General features: G+C 37.1%; 1 protein-coding gene across 9 annotated transcripts in view; it reads right to left on the reverse strand.

Moving 5' to 3' along the window:
* Nucleotides 1-23,210, reverse strand: part of AIG1 (androgen induced 1) — a 197,852-nt gene that overhangs the window by 128,535 nt on the left and 46,107 nt on the right. For all 9 annotated transcript variants that reach the window (XM_011356132.2, XM_023528372.1, XM_023528371.1 and 6 more), the window contains exon 3: nucleotides 5,515-5,616. In XM_011356132.2, the coding sequence (XP_011354434.1) occupies nucleotides 5,515-5,616 (102 nt within the window). The remainder of the gene's footprint in view (nucleotides 1-5,514; nucleotides 5,617-23,210) is intronic.

Genomic DNA, 23,210 nt, shown 5'->3' on the forward strand with positions numbered 1-23,210 from the left:
GGATGAAGTTGCGACTTCTCAACTCTTTATATGTGAAACTAGAAAACCCTCTTGGTTTCTCTCTCACGAAATTATTGAAAGGTTTCTTAAACATCGATTTAAAAAATATATATTTTCTCCAGTGTACAATATTTCTGGTTGAAATAATAAATAAAAAATAAACTTGGCAATAGCTAAAATTAAATACCTTAAAGCTGATTACTGATTTAAATAGAATAATCAAATCTTCATGTCGAAATTTAGATCAGCAAAAACCTGCCACAGAATTGGAATTGGTAGAACTCACTATCACAATGGAAGAAGCTATGATCTGTAAAATTGGATATGAGAAAAGCTGACACACAAGAACAGTATTCGGCGCTTCTGAAACTGCCTCCCTGTGGATGCGACTCTCCTTGTTCCTGGGTCTTTGGGGTCTTATTTGTTTGCTTTGGGAGGTCCACTGGGAGTCTTAGAAAAAGGTTCCCAAGAAATTTCTAACCTCTGTTCTAGTCTCTGATTTTTGAAAATTTCCAGATATCCTCTAGTTACTTGAGAACATATTGAGAAAATTAAGAAAGGTCAGCTTTTTCATATGGAATGTGTACGATGGTCTTCTTTCAACCAACAGCTTATTTTATAAATTATCCACTCTCAAGGTGGCACAAACTCCACGGGTACTGAAATACATAAAAATCTGTGTATCCTAGAACTAGAAACTTTTTATAAGTCGTGTTATCTACCAAAAGAATAATGTCAAATCTGAGTTCCTACAAAAACAATGATCATACAAGCAGTATTTAACGCCTTCAATTCTGGGAAAGACAGATGTACAAAAACTTCAGTCATTACCAAATGTCAAAATAATACTGAACAGAATAAACAGTTGTCTAAATTAAGGGTCTCTTGGGGATCAGTTACATATAACAAGAACTGACAAATCAAGCATGAAGAGAGGCCGGGTTTATTTTTTTTCCCCTCTCCTTACAAATTACATGGGGGAATGAACAACTCCTGCTGTGTTTATAAGAATATCTAGGTCATGTCTGCTTAAAGATCTGTGGTAATAATAATAATATCCTAGTCTTCCATAGTGCTTGGCTTTCTCAAAGCTCTTCATAAACATTAATTAGGTCTTCAATAAGCAGAAACACTGTCTTTGTTGTTTTTTCCTGTTATAGCATCTGTGAGAGTCTGCAATCTTCCTAGAGTTTTAATTATCTATCTATCTATCTATCTATCTATCTATCTATCTATCTATCTATCTATCTATCTATGTATTTATTTATTGCTTTTAATGTATATTTATTCCACTGACAATGCTTTAAAACTATAATCAGCAGGAGAGAAAGTTTCAGGGTTCTATTCTCACAGCCAATGCAAAGGTCAGAATAACAACAGTGTCTTTCCTTGACAGCGTGACCACAGCCTACCGGAGACCACTCTGTTGGCTTGCGGCATTGTTTTCCTACGTACCTTCCTTCACTTCAAAAATGCCATTTCCATTTTTTAAAATGGCAAGCATTTTTCCCATTCTATACCCACACAGTGCCTAGCAAGGTGCTTTGCATATCATAGCTTTTCTTTTTTTAATTAAATTTATTGGGGTGACACTAGCTAATAAAATTATATGGGTTTCAAATGTACAATTCAATAATATGTCATAGGTATATTACATTGGGTATTCACCACTCACAGTCAAATCTCCTTCAATAAATGTTTGCTAGATGGAATTAAATCAAAGCTCAGCCCCCACACATTGCTGCCATGCAGAACCCTCCCCACAACTACCCGTGACCATTCTCACTACATTTTAGAAACTGATTCATTTACTGATATCGCCTCTGTTTTTCTTTTGTCTGGTCATCAGTGGACTTAGGATAACAAGGTGGTAGAAGGATATAAATGTAAACCTGACATTTTTCCAAGTGTCAAAAGCAAATGTACAAATATCTTTTTTTATCATCAACAGTCAGTGAACGCCTTACGGGCATCATGTGTTTTTTGAGTTGCTGAAAATACAAAGATAAATAGGGCTTCAAGGATAGACAGTTCCTGAGTTTGGACACTGAACTGACTCCATTTGAATGTACTATATTTATATGTTTATATTTTTAATTGTAATAAGTTAAAATTATTTTTTCTTGGGTGCTATTGTCATGGAGGTTGGTGATAACCTAGTGGTTACACACCAAGGTGTATCATTATTTTAACTCATCTATTTATTCATTTCCTTTTCTTGTCTGCACATAAATTCTATAACTGCTTACTGAGAGTAAAGAGGAAGACAATAGGAAGGAAGTGACAGGATACTTGCCTTTAGTTATAATCATGTCTAACTGCTGGCAACTTTAGTATAAATCAAAATGAAAAATCTGTGAATAGCGATAACCAATAAGAACATTGATTTCACTAGCCAATGTAAAAAAACAAAAAAAAGTGAAAACTGAATTTCAGATCCTGTGAGTTTTCTCTTATGCCTGTTTTCTTGACTAATGTGCTGGGAAGTTTGAATGCAGCAAATTCAGGACTGACTTGATGATATCTTCTGAAATGATGCCACGCAGACTTAGTTCTGTGGCTTAGGGCTCTGGATCTCTAGAAATTATGTTGAGACTCTTCAAACAATAAATGTGATTCTACACATAAGAACGAGGTACATTCTCTCTAGGCATTCTTGTAGTTATAAAAATTTAAATGAACAAACAGGCCTAGAGGGCCACAAACCATTTGCAGAAATATTTAAAAGTTACAAATTAAGCTAGTAAAGTATTGTATAAAATATGATCTATCTTCCTATCTAGTTACATGTATTTTCATAAAATAAAATAGAAAAATATGATTGGATGAGTAATAAAATAAAAAACATACTGACTTATAAATTACAAATATAAAATATTTAATACAATAATATAAATATTCAAAATTTTTTTCTTGCCCTCACTCCAGCAAATTCACTAAATATGATGGAAATTGTCAACAAAATTTGAACTCTACTGATAGTGTTTCTCTAAATCTAATATCAACTAAATATAATAATCGAAGTATACGCAATATAAATGTTTTCATCAAAATATGGACATTAAAGCAAATTTAAAAATTTTTAATTGAATTATTTTATATTTTTAAAATTAAATGTTCAAAATTATCTATTAAAATTAAAAGTAAATACAAATGATAATTAATTATTAAACCTTTAAATAAAATTTAAACAAAGCTAAAAATGTTTTTTAATATCTTGATATTTCATAATTCTTCTTACACATTTTTATAAAAATTATTCATGACTACAGCATTTAAATGTTCATATTTTAATTGCCAATCTAAAGAGTCAGTATCATGTTGTAGTTAAAGTTTCATATATACACATTTGGAGTAATGTAAGTTACTTAATATTGCAAAATATTCCTCAGCCACTGTATGCGACTTCTTAGTAACTCTAAAATCATGAACTGGAACATGAAGAAAAGCAAAAAAATAGTCATTCATCTCTACTAAGAGACAACATTCACTGTGGAAGAATCTACTGAACTCATATTATCTGAAAGACTTTGACATGTTAATTAATCTTCTTCCAATCCTATGTATTTGTGTCATTCAAATCCTCCTTGCATTTCTAAGTAATGGTTGCAGCCAAGAGTGAGAATTTTAACCCACCAAAGTGAATCAAGAGAAAATGATAAGAGTCAAAATGAAGTTCTAATGGCTGCAATATGCTCAATAAACCGTTCATTCAAAACATTAAATAACACTAGAATTTGCAAAGGCTGTGATTCCTTCTCTGGCCTGAGTAATATTGTGTAGATAAGGGATGTAGACAACAGCCCAAAGAGTCAAGGACTGTACTAGAGAACAGTATGCAATGCACCAGCTAAGGCCCTGCTAGAATCAGAAACTTTCTGAGCCTAAGTTTCTTCACCTCTAAAAGGTATGATGATACTTTCTCATTCATAGTACCACTGTGAAAATTAAATGACATAACCACTACAGAATGCCTGGCACGCAGTAGGTTTTTAAAAATAATAGTTATTAGTACTGACTAGCAAGGAATTATGGAAACCGACAATACTGAATTCATCAATCTAATAAGTATGCATTGATCCTACTATAAGCCAGGCAACTGGGCAGAGTGCGTGGGATTTGGAGGCTGCTGTTTTTCACTAGAAGGGTGACATTTTTGTGGGGGATACAGACATGGATAACAGACATATGAAAATGCTCTGCAAACACAAACGACAGAAGAGCTAACTTGGTTTGGGAGAGTGAGAAAAGACTTCTTAGAGATGATGTTAATAAGTCACCAGGATGAGCAGTAGTTTCTCAGAAAAGAATGGGAAGGGCATTCGGGGCAGAGGATTGCAAAGACATGGAATCATGAAAGGGCTTTCACATTGAAGAAAAGGGAAAAGTTGGATTGGGGCAGAGTAACCAGGTGAGGTCCCTTAAGTGGTTAAAGTGAACTGATAAGACTAAGCCGATTTGTTGAAAACTAGACCAGAGGTGCCATGTTAATCCTTCAACACTGTGCTCTAATTGGACTCAAAGGAACTTTCAGTTCTCTGCGATGTGCCACTTTTGATAAACTAGCTTAAAAAGGATTGATCAAAGCTCTTCAGTATAGTAATGCTTGTTAGTACGCACCACTTTTCTTAAAATATACCAAAATTGGGGGCAGAAGGGAAACTATTATTTTGAACCTAAGACACATGATTTCTAGCTCTTTGTTCCCCTATAATTTCTGTGATAGGTTGACCTTTTCACCATGGGTACCCAGTGACAGTCTTAAAAATTGCTGTAACCAAAAAATACAGGCTTCTCAGTTCTTACCAAAACTGCTCAATTCCAGAAGCAGAAAGGGAAGAGAACATACTCTACAGAAATATCTCTTCGAACCTTGGAAAGTGATGTGCAAATCATCCAAAGCATTTGATTTTAAATTGTGAAGGTAACATCATGGCTAAAGCTTCATGAAGAATTAGACTGAGAAGAAGGAAAAGACCTAGCAGCTGCAGGCAAAGACCCCTGGACGGGCAGACTGGGACAAGGCAGACAGCCACTGCTGACACCGCCCATGCCTGCAGCAGGTCTCCCAGGGCACAGAACAGCATTGCTGATCCTTTGGGGGAAACTGTCCAAGTACAATACGCAGTTACTTCTGACACAATCTCACTGATGTGAGTAGAAGAGGGGCAGGTGTCAATAGTCCCCCAGATAGGAATCGATCCTCAGGCTCCAATAGGGGACAAACCTTTTAATGGCACAGAAACCAAATTCTATGCAGACACCTATGTCTTATCTAACACCACTGATGCCTTTTATAAACTTTGGATTCATCTAGTACATAGTTTTAATAGTGACTCAGTTTCATGGGAAGATGTTTTTTATTTATATTTGATTTTCTTCTCTAGTTATGACTGCATTATAATCTTCCAATATTTCTCAGCTTGATAGAGTCTACGGAAAGCTTAGTTAGAAAATAGCTCCTTAACAGATTTTTTTAAAATAAAAGGAAATCATTTGTTTCAGTCCACTCACCATTCCGTGATTCAGCCACCCTGGGATAAAGTTATCAAGCAACTTCGGGTAAATCATCTCTCTGTCATAGGCATAAATTATCCAGAACACCGCTACGACGAACTGGAAGGGAAAAGAAATCCTTTATTTCAAAGTCACCAACTATCCACAACATTCGATTTATTAATTATCTATTGTTCAAATAACCCAACAGAACTTGTAATCTATAATGAGAGACAAATCAGTTAACCAGCTATGGACCAGAAAGATGGTTCTAACTTCATGCCATTTAGTGGTAGCGACCGGGGCTGTCCGCTTTTGTGATTTCTCCATTGTGTTCTCCGAGGTGTTCTGTTTGTGAGGGAGAGAAAAATGGTCTGTCTCTTGTCTGAAACGGCTCCCTTCCAGGGCTAATCATGTTGGTCTGATTCCTCTCAAGAGGGTTTAAAAGTTCACTGGTGGTTTTTGGATCCCATTCCCCACTGTACAGAGTTAGCACACATTCAAGAATCTGTAGTGGATGTCCCTTTTCCTTGAACCCATCATGTGTTTTAAATTAATCTTCGCATTCTCAAGTTTCTATTTCACCACTAACAACACTGAAATCACTGCTATAAAATGTCCCAAAGTCACATTGCGAGCAAATGTATTAATTTATATAGCCTATGTGGGGGCTTTGGCTGCACTGAGAAGCGGGATGTTTGGAGGGCAAAAGAAGATTCCTAATTCTCTGGGAATAATCTGTAAATTCATCTGGGTTCCAGAGGCTGATTTTAACCCATCAGCAGCATAATCATCAAAAGAGTAGAGTACTCAATTTATTATCAGCTTTCTTCAAACTAACGATGAGAGAATAAGTTCAAATACAATAAAGAAATGAATGGTCCAAGGTCATAACCTTCATCATAGAATTTAAAAGAAAAAGAAAATGCTTTTGTCAATAAATGTAGCATGGAAAAAGGAATCACCACAGAGGAAGGGATCAAAGTCTCTGAAGAGTTATGTCTCAAATAATAAATACTACAGAATGATAATGCAGCACGAATATTCAACAGAAACAATTTTAATCGCATTTCTTATAAGTCAACCACGTCCCCACATTTTATTAATAAAAATAGTAAATATTTTAATATCACTTTTTAGAAAACCCATGGTGGTTTATAGCTCAAGGCTCGTATTCAGATGGGTTCCAAAGTTCTAGTCCAAGTATGTCAGTTATGGTATGGGTAATCTCGGTCCCTCAAAAAAAATTCACCCTTAAAACTTAAGATGTTATGGCCATTTATTCTTTCATAAAACACACTGAATGATAATGGCAATAGCCAACTCTAGATTATATACATAGTTTTAAAAACAGATTGGGGACCCAGTTATTTATCCTGTTTTTGGATCAACCATTTTCACTTAGTTGATAAATGCACAAGATTAAAAAAACCTATTATTAGCTTAAGGTTAACTGTCAATCAAATCTTTCTGAATACAATGTATTTTGAATTATACATAATTTTAGTTTATTCATTCCACTACAGACTTTAAATGTAGAGACTATCGGTGTTACCTGTCCTCAGACCTGGTCCCCATGCTTTACAGTCTTGCTGCTCCAAGTGGAGTCCCATGGAGCAATAGCACCTGAGAACCTGCTAGATTTGCAGAATACCACCTCCCATCTTGATATGCTCCGATCCTGAATTCTGATAAGACCTGAGGTCATTCATATGCACATGAAAGATTGAGATGTCCTATTTCAGTAGGCCTTACTCCAGCCACCTTGAGTCTCTTTTCTACCCACGGACTGAGGCGATCCCAGAGCCAAGTGACTTGTCTACCCAGGGCTGTGGCCCTTCTCTTCTGAACTACATCCCAGGGAACCACGATCTGGAATTCTCTGTCCAAATAGACACAAGTATGACTCAGGACCTGTGTGTGTTTCCTTCCTGGGTCTGATCCCAGAGGGCTGACTGTGCAATCAGTGTGTGTACACCTGAATTAAGAGATGGGTAAGAGGCATCTGTCTCCACAGGGAGAGAAAGAAGTGTTACATTTGGTCTGGTGTCCACACACAGGGATGAGCCATTTACTCCTGAATACAGCCATAGGTGGACCTTTACTTTTGCCACATAATCTAACCTTATCATGAGAATGACATCCCATCATATTCACAGGTTTCTCTCACCCTCAAGGGGAGGGAATTATACAGGCCTGCACAGCGAGGGTGGAGAGGTGGAATCTTGGGGCCATCTTAGAATTATGCTTACTACATGCTCCCTCTCTATTCTTTTCCAAAATTGTGTTGGCTATTTGAAGTCCTCTACATTTCCATTTAAATTTTAGAACCTCAGCTAGTTAATTTCTATAAAAGTATCCTGCTAAAATTCTGATTATAAGTGTATTGAATCGATGCATTCAATATGGGGGAAAAAGACATCTTAACAAGATTAATGAAGTCTACCTCATTAACATAATTTATGTCTCCATCTATTTATTCTTCAATTTCTCAATGTTTGTAGTTTGCAGTGTATAGATCTTGCATGTATTTTGTTAAATCACTACATTTCATTTTTATGCTACTGTAGACAGTATTAAATATTTTTTACATTCTTTCTTGCTAGTATATAAAAATGCAAATGATTTTTGTATAATGATATTGTATCCTGCATCTCTGCTAAATTCACTTAGTGGTTTGGGTAGTTATTTTATAAATTAAAATATAAATATTTTAGATATTGATATGTGATATGCAGATAAAGACAATCTTCTTCCTTCACAATTTGTATGCCATTTACTTTTTTTTTTTTTTCCTTTTCTTATAGCACAACCTAGGACATTCAGCTCAATGTTGATCAGAAGTGATTAAGAGTGAGCATTCTTGCCTTTTTCCCTAAGGGAAAGTGTCCAGTCAGTCTTTCAACATTTAAGTTTGATCTTTCTTAACTGCAGGTTTTTCTTACATGCCTTTTATCAAGTTGAGAAAAATTTCTCCTATTCTCAATTTTATTTTGTTAATGTGATGAATTATATTGACTGATTTTTAATGTTAAACCAATCTTTAATTCTTGGTTATTATGTATTTTTATATATTGCCAGATTCAACTTGCTGACATTTCATTAGGATTTTTTTCCATCTTTATTCATGAGGTATATCAGCCTGTAGTTAGTTTTATTTTCTTATAATGTCTTTTCCTAATTTGGTAACAGGACAACGCTGGCCTCAAAAGATAAATTGGGAAGGTGTTCCCTCTTCTATTTTTTGAAGGACTTTGTGCAATACGGATATCATTTCTTCCTTACCTATTTGATATACTTCTTCAGTGGAGTATAGTTTGGACTTTAAGTTTTCTTGTGAGAAAACTTAAAGTTTTCTGGACTTTAAGTTTTCTTGTGAGATTTAATTATGAATTCAAATTCTTTAATAAATATAGAATTTCCAAGTTTTCTATTTGTTCTTGAGTTAGTTTTAGTCATTTTTGCCTTTTGTGGAATTTCTGCATTCCATATAAGTTTTTAAATTTATGAAGCTGTTCCTAATATTCCACGATGGAAATCAGCAAATGCTACAGATCAAGTACCCTCTGGCGAGCTGACTGTTAATCATTTAGCGGCACACCACTGATGAGAGCTACTTTCTGTTGACCGAGAATGATCTTTCAGTCCCGGCCATATGTAAAGCACAGTGGATCAATACTTAATAGTATAATTTGGTCAATCCTTTGACCTCCCTATAATTTGTTGAGGGAATTATATGGGTTATTAAAAGTGAAGTGACTTTCAAGAAAGTATAAGTCACCTTTCTTAAGGTAACACTAGAAGGTCAAGAGGCACAGCTAAGTGAGTAATCAGCCTTCTAAATAATTCTTGATATATAAACACAGTACAGATGGTAGCTTCTTGGCTTCCTGCACTGATATCCTCTTGATAGTATGGTCATCAGCAAACCCAAAATAAGTTTGAGCTCTACTACCAGGGCACGGATATGAAACAAAAATAGGTTCTCTTGGACAGGATAAGTGATACTGAAACATTCCATTGTGATGAAGAAGCTCCTTCTGTGACCAGGACCAATGACCATCTATTCCTCAGCACACACCTGCTGCTGCTTCTCAGCTGCCAGGACCAGAATACTGTACATGAACTGAGAGTGGAAGGGGCACTGTCACTTCTCAGTCCTTCAAGCTGCCCAGTCAAAATACCTGTGTCACGGCAAGTCATTGAGGCCTCATTTGAACTCCTGGGATTATCGGAAATGAATGCAAAAGAAAACTGAATTCACACTTTCTCTTTCTGCAAAGAGTCTCTCAGACTGAGTCCAATGAAGCTGAAACTAATCAGCTTTAGTCTACGTCAAGAAGAAGCTTTACTGATCAGTGGGAAATTCTTTGGAATTTAGTAAAATATTAGAATGAAAAGGATGTTGCAGAGAACAGTGCCACAAAGGAGGCTAAAGAGAAAAGGCATTTACCTATAGAATGGTTTATAAAGGCCATTTAGCATGATCTCAGACATCTACTATTGAAAGAAGGAAGAAAGGAGAAAGAGAGGGAAAGAAGAAATAAATGAATACATCTTTAAAGTCTATAGTTTCAATGAGACATGATCCTATGAAATTGCTTTCCCTTTTAAAACTCATCTATTGGTACTCAGACTTGACCAAATACTGATTGGAAACATTTTAATTCTGGTTTGGGGATCTATGACTTTGCTTGCAGATTTCTTAGTCATGATTTGCTGTCTCATCAATTCTTTCCACGGTCACACTGTTGCTGAGAGATAAGATTTCCAGTTGTGATTTCTCTTTCCGAACACACGAAGCATGAGAGAAAGTTGTGTGTTCTGGATACTGGCAAGCTTTGTCTTAGATGGCCCCATGCGCTGAGTGAACGTCTCATTTCGACGTGGCCCTTGTCTTCCCACTTCCTAGGCTAGGAGATCCTGAGTCTATCAGTGCCCTCCTCCCAGCTGACTTCCCTCAGCCATACTCTCAAATTCAGAAATGTGTAGCAAAGCCTAGGGCCTCTGAAATGTTATAGTATCTTTTGTTCCAGAGTACAATTAGTTTCTAGTCCTCAATCCCAGAAGTGTAACATAGAATTCCTCTACTTGTAATTATGAGGCTGTGAGTAACATCATATTTTTTTATGCTATGCATTCTGCTCAAATGACCTTAACACCAGAACTCCATTTAGAGGTTTTCTAAAGCACATGTTGATGTTATACCTTTTCTTATGGCTTCCAAATATAATTTTTTGGGTAAAATATAGAATGTACTCATATTTATCTACATTTCGATCCTTAACTGGCTCTTCAGACTGAGCGAATTATGTGAGAATAAAAACCTAACTTCTATAAGTACTGGTACGATTTGGTACCTGCCTTTCTCTCCAGCCTCCACTCACACCATATTCTCTGTTGCTCCTTAAGTTCCAACTGGCAATTTGATTGTTCCTAAAACCCATTAAGCTCTTCTCTGCCTCAGAGACAAAGCATTTTCTACTCTCTATGCCATGAATGCTCTTCCCCCATTTTCACATGGACAGATTCTCTGTTCCTTCAGGTCTAGCTTAAACATCACCTCTTCATGGAAGCCTCGCCAATGACTCCACTGCTCCATTATTTTCTATAGTAGACCCTGATGAGAAAAATAGGCTCCTTTTGTTGTTGTTATTGTTGTTGTTCAATTGTTCATTGCCTGACTCTTCTATGAAAAAGTGAAGTCTCTGAGAATAAGAACTTGTCTGTCTTGTTCATTGCTATTTCCCTACTGCCGGGCATATTACATGTTTATGACACAAATTTGCTTAATGAATGAATAAAGGTGTATTGCTTCTTGTATCTGTCGGACTCCACCTCTCCCATAGGAGCAAGTACCCATTCATGCCTTCAATTTTCTTCCTATTGACCTAAATTTGTTTTTCATCTTCCCCCTACTTTTTTATCCTCCTGTCAGTGAGAAAGATATGCCCTTCCTTCCAAGGTTATTCTTCTAGCCTATCCTTTCTCAGATCTTCTGTGAGTCAGCTCTTCCTTCACCTGTTTAAGTCTTCTACATCCTAAAATAATCCTTCTCTGAACTTCTAGATCAAGATGGAAGCCTAAAGGCTCTCTTTTCTGAAATTGACCACGAATAAGGAGAATGAGAAACAGAAATGAAACCAATGGAAGTAGGAAACACCCATAATCTAAACATCGCTCTCTTAAAATGGCTGCCAAGGGTTAGGAAAACTGAACCAGGACAGGAGAAGACTCTGATGTAAGAACCAAGATCCGAGGGCTCCCTGATTGGGCAAGAACAGAGAGATCGCTACAGGTGGCACACTCTAAAGGACACTAAATGACCCTTGCTGGGAACAAGAGGTCTGAGATGCATACGAGCACTGGGAAATGTTCTGATCCCTGCTTAGCTTCAGATGTCAAAAGTCATAATGTTAAATGTGAAAATGAGCCAGCATGTCAACTCTTCGAGAAGCAGGATGAAGGTTATGTTAAGGTAAACAAGGAAAAGTCCGTGGTAACCAGCTTAAATGCTCAGCCTCCAACTTACCTGGCAAAGGCCAAGCTTCCTGTCACCATACAAAAGGGCTGTGATCAAAATGAGTTAATGTTGCTCAGAAAGACGTCTTTCTCCAGGGGAGGGTGGTGACCAAAAACATTTGGAAATCCAAACTGCCCTTAGCTGGTCTCCAGTTCTAGCCTTTCACAAATAGCTGGCTCAGGAAGGACAGATGAATTTAAGGATGAGTACCCAGTACTCATAAGAAAAGAAATAGCATGCAATGTATTCATAGATACCACACACACACCAAAAGAGAGATATAAAGTGGAATATAACCAAAAAAATAAAATAAAATAAAAGGCAGCTGAACGATACAAACTAGAAGAATTATGCCAAGATAAGTATAATTTTATGATCAAATAATTCTCCATTAAAGAATAGAGGTCAAAGAAGAAAAACTGAGACTTAAGGAACAGAAGATAAACTGAGAAAGAGAAGAGGGTAAAAGTGAATGGACAGAACTTAAAAATAAATAAGATATAAAAAAATAAAACCACATAAAACGGAAAGTCACATTATAGGCAGCGAAAAAGAAAAACTGCCTTTGGCAAAGACAGTTGGGGTTTAGCTTTCCCCAGGACTGTGGACTAGATACAGGGAAAAGCTTTCCTGCTGCGAAACATTTGAATATACTTTCAAATGTATTGCTGAGCACACAAGCAAGGAAGGGAAATCACTAACAACAAAACAAACAACAACAACAAAAACAACATACAGATAAAAAAAGAACAGGGGAAAAAATCCAGAACAGTAGAAAGCACAGAAACTGGAGCTGCCTGGGAGGCAAATGCCAATACCAGGATCAGAGTGCCCTGTGCGTGTGGGCAAATGCCAATTCCAGGATCAGAGTGCCCTGTGCGTGTGGGCAAGGACGTGCGAGTTGGTGCAGCGGGCACTGAATCCGAGGGGGCTGGCCCACGGAGAGGCCATACCGTGAGTGAAATGGTAGGCTAGAGAAAGCACCCTTCATCAGGTTAAATACATTGCTTTCTATTCCTAATTGCTAAGAGTTTTTAATCAAAAAGGTCTGATTTCATTAAATTTTATTCTGCACTGAGATCATTTTTCCTCCTTTATCTTTGCGTTCGTAAAAGCTTAAGTTGTGGTAATTCAGCAGGGTCTGCGAAGTCAGTAGATAAATTTTATACTTATATCAAATAACTGTAGTAGATACTGTGGTGCTTCTCCCAGATCTCCTCTTCAGGGCCCCGAGTATCCCTCACTCAATTGCTGGGAGTATTGGTTGCTGGCTACTGTCAGCTGCATCCCTCACTGGGAATTGCCCTCAGCTACAGGAAACTGTCTTGCCCAAGGTCATGCCCCGGCCCCAGGGGCAGTCCAAATACAATGACTGACTAATGCAAAGATACAAAGATCCAACCCATTTGCTTCAACCTAGGGCAACTCGAAAGGGTCAACCCAGCTCAGAGTTCCCAGGCTGCCTCAGTTACAGCTGCAATGTCGGTCGTCTACCCAGAGCTGTCTGCTTCACTTTCTACACGGTGTATCTCCCAAGGGCTCCCTCCTCCATCTCAGAGCCCGTCACAGGGCACCACATCTAAGACAATGCCATTCGTGTATAAGCATAACACACATTTTTAAACATGTAAACATTTCTAGTAAATAATCACCCTGAAAAAATGTATAAAAAGCAAAAATTCTTTGCAACCTAACCCTGCAGAGGCCGTCATTGTCAAAAGAACAAGTATATCCTTCAAGATCTTTTTCTATGCATGAAAAATGCATCCCGTACATTATTTTACAAAATTAGATCATATTATGACTAGTCTTTTGTAACTGTTTAGTTTAAAAATATTTTAACGCTATAATTCATTTTTCTTAAGTGCTTCATAGTACCCCACTATATAATTATGCACCACAATTTACTAAATACTCACTAATGAATATATACAATCACTCCAGTTATTGCAAATTCCAATAATGTTGCAATTGACCTGTTATGCATATGTTTTTATGCACCAGTATGAGTATCTCAAAGGAACAAATTCCTAGAAGTGAAGTTCCTGGATCTGAGGTCACCAGTGACTTCTGAGCCGACTTTCACAAAGGCTCCTCGTCATTTCCTGTTCTGAGAGCCCACTGCCTTCACCCCAGATGCAGGCCATACTGTCCCTATCCTTGACTACCGCAGTCACCTTTTGGCTAAACCCGCTGGCTTCAGTTTCTTTTAATTCTATCTGTGCTTTATCTTGGCCTCACAGTTATCTTATTAAAACTTTTAAGAAGTTCCCAGTTTAAAACATCCACTGGCCCCCCTCCCTTGTTTGCAGAATAAAATCCAAAGTTCCTTTGGTGATCTGGTCCCAGATTTTCTTCCCAGTCCCTTTCCAGCTTCTTCCAGGAACCCAATCCCCAGACTACATGTAGTTTCCCAAACTCATCACACACTTCCAAGCATTTATTCCTTTGCACTTTTTATAACTGTAGCTTGAAATTCGTTACAATTTTTTTTTCAAATCCAAGCTCTACCAAGTGTTATTTTTGTTGTGCAGTCATTCCCTCCTCCCTTCAATTTCTTGTCAGAAGTAATTACTTTTTCCCTGACCCATCGCAGCACTCTGCTTATAGCGCTAGCCCATTTAACTCTGACTCTTGCATGTCTTTTAACTTGCTAGCCCCTCTCAGCTGCTGGAAGTCTCCTATCAGCACGGCCCCCTCACATGTTGCTCTCTCTGCCTGGAAAGCCTCCTGCCGCCCCTCCCAGTTCATCCTTATCGTATAGACGGGGTCAAAAATGTCATAACCTCTAAGAAGCCTCCTCTGAGCTGCCCCAGACTCAGCCCCTTTTCCTTGCATGTGCTGTCAGAGCATATTATGTTTTTCCTTCATGATACTGGGCATAATTATGATTAAATAATTGGCAGTGTAATTACTAGTTTCTCTTCCCAGTGGAATGCAAACTCCATGAAAGCAAGAACCAGTCTATCTCTTCATAGTTGCATCGTCATATCGCTCTTGATGCTTTATATTTTTATTTAACTCTATTTTGAAATAATCAAAGACTCACAAGAAGTTGAAAAATAATACAGAAAGTTCCTGTGTATCTTTCACCCAGCTTGCCCCAGCAGTAACATCTTATACAAGCGTGGTACATTTTTGAGAACCAGAAAATCGACATTGGTACAATACTCTTAACTACCGACCTATTCGGGTTTCACCAGTTTTTACATGCACTCATTTTTTGGGAGGTATACCGTACTATGAAATTTTACCATATGTATACATTTGTATAACCACTGCCATGATCAGGATTTAGAAAATTTCCATCATCACAAAGAAACTCCCTATGAGTCCCTAGAGTCACACCCTCCCCTCAATCTTACCTCTGGTAACCAGAGATCTGTTCTCCATCGCTATACTCTGTCATTTTGAGAATATTATAGAAATGTGATATTTCCCAGTGCTTTATGAAGACTGAATTACATCTCTACTATGTATGGACCAGTGGCTTCACCAGCAAGATCTTATTTAAGAATCACGACTACTTTGAGGTAGCTATTATTTTTCTAGTTTTATAGATGAAGAAACTTAGAGAATTTTAGTAACTTTTCCAGAGTTAAAAAGTTAATAAGTGGCCAATCAGGATGTGAGGACAGACAGTGGGACACTAGAGCCAACAATTTTAGCCTCTTTAAAAATATTTTGTACATAGTAGGTAGTACATACTTTTAAAGGAATTGATACTTGAATGAATGAAAAATTAAATGTCAAAGACTATTTCATTTCTTGGTCCTCTAGAAAGGCATGCATATAGCAGGAATTCAATGAATGCATAGTGAGTAAAATGTTAGGTTAACCATTCCAGAAAAACCAAAAGGAAAAGAAAGATGATCATGTATGGAGAAAAAGCACCAAGCTGGTCCTCTGAAAAAGTCAGGAGAATCACTCTTGTCTCTGTTAGTAATAAATGTATTAGTGGACTCTCAAGCATCTCAACAAGGATTATTTTACCAGGTGCATCTTCCCTCTGGCAAATTCATATCCATAAGATAGAGAAGAAATACTGACTTAGAATATTTGCTGGTTTTAACTGGTACTTGGGTCTTGTACGCGTTGGAGCCATGCTCTCTTCCTTACTCAAATTGTACTTAATAGGCTCCTATCTTATTCTCATGTTATTTTGGGAACGAAAGTGTTTCCTGAGAATACCAGCTTGTTGGGGATTTTTTCTTATATTTTCAGTGTTTCTTTTTGCAAAATACAAGAAAAAATACATACACCCATACATATATGTCTATATGTTCATGTGTGTGTGTGTATCCCTTTCTTAGATGTGTGTAATATCATACCATTAACCTTGATTTTCTTGTTTCATAACATATCAAGGAAACATAAAGCCTCTTTTAAAATAAATCACTATGTGACAAAATAGTAGAGAGACTGCAGATGTGAGAATCTGCATAAACAGAGAGTGAGAATCCCAGGAGGTTGGCAAGCACAGAGGCCAGGTTTCCTGCAGAGGTATCCATCAAACCACAGTGACCCTGATGCTCTGTGGGATTCAGGACATAGGAGATAGAGACTGTCTGAGGAGGGGAGCCACACAGAGGCCCCTGCATAAAGCTAGCACCCCAGAGGGTTACACCTTCAGTGTAAAGGTAAATGAGAAATGACACTCAGCAGAGAAGACAGTGAGAAAACATCCTGCTGGAACCTTAGCTCTGCATTGAGAAGAAAGAGAAAGAAAAATTACCCTGAGAATGCATAACCATAAGATAGTCATCAAACCATAAGATTAGCATCATGTAGGTTTTTGTCTGAAAGCACTACATACAGGCTTTCGGAAAGACGTAGTGATCCGAAACGTATTGTGTTGTTTTAAGCACAAGTTGTGAATATGAAAACTGGCCACCATTTAGGCCAAAGAGCAAGTTTCAAAAAGATTTCAGAGCATCGGTATCTAACTGATTATAGTATCTGAACAAAATGCAATTAAGTTTGAAATCAATAATAGATAAAAGTACCTATATATTTGGAAATCTAAAAACATACTTTAAAAACCTATGGATTGAACACAAAATCATAATGGACTCTAAAAAATATTTTAAAATAAACAATAATAAAAAGTGTAGGTGCACTTCTTATGAGATGTAGTTAAAGTGTTAATTGAGAGAAACTCATAGGCTTTTATACTTCCATTAGAAAATAAGAAAAAGTAACAATTAATGAATGTGGTCTACATCTTTAGATGATAACAAAGAATAGCCAAATAATAAATGATATAGAAAACAAGCATACAGGACAGGATCAAAAAAGCCAAAGTTTAACTTTTGTAAATATAAATTCTGGCAAGGTTGATGAAGAAACAAAGAGAGAAAACACAAATAAGTAATATCGGGAAAGAAAAGGGGACATTACTATAGGTATCATAAGAATAAAATTATCAAAAATATTTTGAGCAAGTTTGTCATTAATTTGAAAATTTGATGAAATAAAATTCTCAATTCAGAAAATACTACTTATTAAAACTGACTCAAGAGGAAAAAGAAAAAAACAACCTTGTAATTGTGAAAATCAAACCAGAAGTTAAAAATCTTCCCATAAAGAGTATGACAGACACAAATGGATCACTAGTGTTTCCTAGCAATCATTCAAAGAGAAAATTCCAATCCTTCACACAACTTTCCCAGAGTATAAAAAGAAGGGAATATGCCATGCCCCCCACCAATGTTATATGGACAATATAACAATGAAACAATGGAAAAAACAGCAACAACAAACAAACAAGAAAGGAAAATCTCACAAAAATATCATTCACAAACATATCTAAAAATCTTAAGCAAAACCTTAAAATAAATTTATTAATGTTTATAAAACGTATTATATCATGATCAAGTTGGTTTTAGGATGCAAGGTTGGTTTAATATTAGAAAATTATTCTGTAACTCACCACATGAACAGAATAAAGAAGAAAAACAATATGATCACCTAAACAGGTGCAGAAAAAAATCTAACAATCATTCACAATAACAATTCTTAGGAAAAAAATAAAATAAGAAAGAATAAAAGCCCGCTATTAGGGGAACTTTTAGGTAACCGGGCATCCTGAGCCATGGTCAGATTCTCATGAACTGAGGCGATCAACATATCCTGGTACACCTGTATTTCGCTGCAGCCCACGGTTTAGGAAGTCTTTTCTGGAGAATCTCTTGCACATGTGGAGCAGGAGACATGTGCAAGAATTTTCAGAGCAGCATTGCCCACAGAAGCCAAAATACTGGAAACAAGCCCAATATCCATCAATCATAACATAAATAAACAGGGTTTCCTGGCAAAAATAGTAAAGGCAGGTAAGATCTTTTGAGAAATAATTTTTTTTTTCTCTTCAGTATAAATTTTCACCCTCAAGTTCAGTAAGTCCATTACGGAATTATTGACTCTCACCTGAAAATAAAAAAGATAACCACCACCTCCAAAATTTCCAGCTGAGCTGGAAATTGTTGGTGTGGAGAAGGTTGTAACACAGCAGACCCATTCCTAATTTATGATGTAGACTCTATCTAGACATTTATTATTTTCTCCCGAAGTCTTTTACCAAGGCATCCCCTGCTGCCTTCCTGAATCATAAGAATTCTGTCTAGGATGTTGGGTAGTATGACTATACATACTCTTGGAATTTCAAGAACTTGAATCCTCTAACCTTTTGAATGATTGTTTGCAGTGGAGAAGCATAATACTTCACCAGTAGATGCCATCATCTAACATGGTATTCTCTGTGATGTGAGGCCAGTTTTAGGGCAGATGGAAGGAAAATGACATCCTCTGACTGCTTGTCATGTGCTACATGTTGATCTATATATTCTCCGTATTTCAGTCTTTCATTGCTTTCAAAATAACCTGGGTTAAGTTAGGTTTTGTTGAGTCCATTCTTCATTTTGGTAAAACCAGGATTTCTGAGAGCTTAGAAAATTAAGTAGTAGATCCATTAGGAAGTGGTGGATCCAAAATTAGAACCCAGGTCTACTTTTCTCGGTGGCCTGTGCTCTTTTGACTATATCTGGTTGCTTTCTGCCTCACACAGGTGAGATTACCCCATAGGGTGGGTCATCTTACTATTCTAAAAACTAACTCTCCTTTTATGGGTTCAAAGTTAGATCCATTTTAAATTGAATTACACTCCAAAATAAACTGAGCAAGGCTTCCTTAACTCTCTGTCTGGTGACAACAAATAAAATAATTACACATAACCATTAACCTCACACAAGACTATTTTTATTATATTAATTAGCATTGATAGAAGTTTTTTTTTCAGAAAACAATTTGGACTTTTATCATCATAAAAACCACTGACTAATTAAACTCTTGCTGCCTTTGTTTCTTCTTTTTTAATAAAACGGAACTATAGTCTAGCTATTAGGTAAGATTACATTAAAATGAATATCCACAGGGCAGCTATCAATACATTAGGAGAGATATCCAGCTAACTGCAACCTGAATTTAAAGTTACCATCTGAGAATAAAATGAAGACAAATCTAATTTAATCTAATCTAATCGAATATAATTTAATTAAGTAATTAGAGCGTTCTCTGTAGAAGCCTCCTATGTTAGGTGGCTCTGTGTCAATGACTGCCTATATCCAGTGCCTTGGGTACAGTATCAGAACAGCCTGACCAGAGAGCCCTACTATTAACAGTGGAAGTTGAGCTTGAGCCGATGGATCATAGCCTGCCTAAGAAGGACATGCCAACAGGAGAAAAGTGATAATCACTGGCTTATGGGCATAAAAGAGCAGGAATGTCTCCAGCTCTGTACAGAGAACAAGTGTCCTCTGCCCCCCAGGTTGTACTCTGTTTAGCCCAGCAAGTCAATCTCTATGGTGTAAAAGTAAGCGTCAGACTATAGTAATTTGATGACCTAACACTAGTATCATCCAATCACTGCCTTGATTTCAAGTTCACCAAGAAATCTTCTGACTATCCTTTGTCTTCTTCAGAGTTGTTCTGCCTCTAGGGAGAGCTTATGCAGACTCCAGTCTTTTTGTCATTATAAATTCCTTAAGTAGCTTTCTGAGCTAAACTTTAGTTAGCATGAGTTCATTTGCTAAGAGACAAAGCTGTGTCTGGGTCTTGGTCCTGGGCTATAAGGGTACTTGAATACTGTCCTAGAACACTGAGACACCCATAAATGGCCAACTCACTGCTTCTGAATTTCTACAGACATAGGAGAGGAAAGAGGCTAAGGTTTTGTTTTGTTTAGGTTATGTGCATAAACAAGCTACGAAAATATGTAGCAATATCTGTTCAAAGTTTACAATGGGAAAAGAGCTTTTGGAGAGGTTGGCGTATTTGTTTTTAGTATCATATCAACTATATATAAATCGTTCTTTTTTTCTTCTATGAACAATTTACTTTTTAAATTTAGAGCATGAACATCTCTAAATGAGAATACATTTACAAATATAATTATGATTTCTTTCCCAAATGTGAGTACTGTGTGAAGGCTTTTCTAATGCCTTTCCATGGGCTTTTTTTTAATTATAAAAGTAATAAATGTACATTGTGAAAATTTGTGTGACTTTTGTTTTTGCCTTTTAAATTATTCTATGATGACCTATGCTATCTAAATAAAGTGGAAAGTGTCAGTATGAAAATGGTCATCTTTGGAACCAAAGGGGCTCAAAGATGCATCTATGCAGCCTGAGCCTCAGCAGTCTGTCTGCCTGAGGGCATTCATTTCAGGATTTTTTTTTTTTTTCCTGGCATTTGATCTACCTGAATTCCTTGTCATCCACTTAGGTTTATATAACCCTAAGTTAGTGTTTAGCTTCAAACCCCCTTTAGAATTGCTAACCAATATGATTTGTGTGTGTGCATGTGGTTGAAGAACTCTTCTTGTTAATTAAGAGACAGGAGATTATACTAAATGAATTAGTTTGAAGATCGGCAGTTCAGGAAGGTGCCAAGATTGGGGAGACACAACTGTTTTGATACTGATTTGCGAAAAAAGCAAGGCGACCCAAAGAAAATCTGCTTTGTGTAGATGATTTTTTTTCCACTAGAGCTTTCTTTCTTTCTCCTCCCCTATTATCCTTTTTGCTTGAGACTCTTCAAGCATAAAGCACCCATCAAACACTACTGACCACGTCCAACATGGCAGGCATCATTCCCTAGGTAGGACTGAGGCAAAGCAAGAACCGCTGTGATGGCTGGGGCGGTGGCGGCTTCCTCACCCCTAGGGCCCCAGCCCTCTTGTTGGCATCACAGCCTGTAGGGCCCTGTGAGCTTCCTTCTGTCTACACTCTCTTGTTTACATAAGATCCCCTTCTAGGTAAGTGAAATTATGCAATACGGTTTAATGTGGTGACTGGCACACTGCACTCAAAAAATATTAACTGCATTTGCTAGAATTGAAGGTTTCTTCACATTTTCCCAGCTTGCTTTACTTTCATATGCGTAAGAAAGTTCTTCTGCATATCCTGCAACATAATATAGAAGACACTTATCCAAATAGGCAAGATTATTTACAGACTGGACCACTTGGATTTGACTTAAATGACCTCAAATCCTTGTTGGAAATAGGAGAGGTGGTAAATTATGAATTTAGAAAGAGAAGAAGATTGGACTTAAAACTCTCTTGATACGGCTGAATAAAATGGCTTTTAGAAAGGAATTCTTAGTAAAATATTTCACTGGGTACGCACAGTTCATTTGTTAGGATATTCATGTAGAGTGTATTGAATCATTTCTTGCCAAAAATATTCTTTCACAATTTTGTAGCTATGAGCTATACTCAGAAACCCAGATACGATTTACAGATAATCTTGGATACATCTAGTAACCATTTTTTTTAAATGTAGCTAATTCTACTGATAAAATCTTATTTTCACATATTAAAAATAAGCATATTAGGTAGCTTAAATCTGTATTAAATCGCTGAAATAAAAAGACAGGCAGGAAATATTTTCTTTTCTTGACAAAATTTGTACTTTGAAAACTGGCCTGTAAAACTGTATAAAACCATTGGCTGTAGAGTGTAAAATAACATATCAAAGAGAAATAATAATAAGCACAAACGAAGTGTCTTTTGTTAAACAGCTTCAAAGAAAAAGGTAAGCAGTGAATTTTGATCCAGATTCCGCATAACTCCCTTTCTTATTTTGATGCATTTTCCTAAACTAGGAATTGTGGTCACCTCAGACTTTATGTACATTGCTGAAAATGTCTCAGGCAAATGATGAAAAGCGAAGTTAGGTTTGGTTTGTCAAAAAGTTTAGAGCACTTGCTAAGAGCAAGCACTCCATTAGTTAGTGTTTGGCTTCAAGTCCCGGGTATATTATTTACTAGCCATGGACCTCAGGCAAGTGACCTGTGAAATGGGAACAACATCTGAAAAATGTGAAATGAAAGTATTTTCTGTAAAGTAGGAATGACGGAAATTCGAACCTGTTGGGGCAATTAGGATTAAACAGAGTAAAGCTGTGAGCAGTTTCTGGCCCACAGTAGCATGTAGCAGAAGTTAGCTCTCATTATTAGCTTTTTCAGCCTCTTGGGTTGTTTGTGGGTTTTGCCCCACTACGGGAAGGGAGATGGTGAGAAGTCTCAGAGAATGTAAATGGAACTGCTCATCCATAGGTTAGAACCCAAAAGAAAAGCAACCGCAAATGCCTCTGGGTATGAGGTGTCTTCTTTAGAACGCTAAGGTAATGCTGGGGGAAGGGAGGTACAAGTAGTATTTCTGAATGTTCAGACTGTTATTGTATCAATGAATCTAGGGGCTGTTTTCCTTTGCTGACTCGGTGCTCATTTTGACAGGAATTCCCTGGGCATGTGCGCGCTCCCTTTATTCTCTGGGCGTGGGAGCCTGAGGCTTCTTTTCTGTCTAGTAATTTGTGCTTGCATGAAAGTGTTCATTCTAATTTTGTACGTGATTTTGAAGGTGAAAATAGAAAGAAGGAAGGGCCCTTCTAAGATTAAGGGGTGAGGTGATAAAGACAGGTGCAGAAAACGGTCCACATCTTTCCACTAGGCACGCCACTAATTTATGCTTAAGATTCTTTCTTGTTCCACATCCTTCCCCAGCCTCCACTTGTCGACCAATGAACAAAGTGGTAGAGAACCCAGAGAAGCATAAAAGCAGACTGAGATGGAAATGGTTCCCTCTGTGACACAGCCCCCTTCATCCTCACATCGTAGCAAACTTGCCAGTGCA

The sequence above is a fragment of the Pteropus vampyrus genome, unplaced genomic scaffold, assembly GCF_000151845.1.
Source record: "Pteropus vampyrus isolate Shadow unplaced genomic scaffold, Pvam_2.0 Scaffold24, whole genome shotgun sequence".
NCBI classification, from domain to species: Eukaryota; Metazoa; Chordata; class Mammalia; order Chiroptera; family Pteropodidae; genus Pteropus; species Pteropus vampyrus.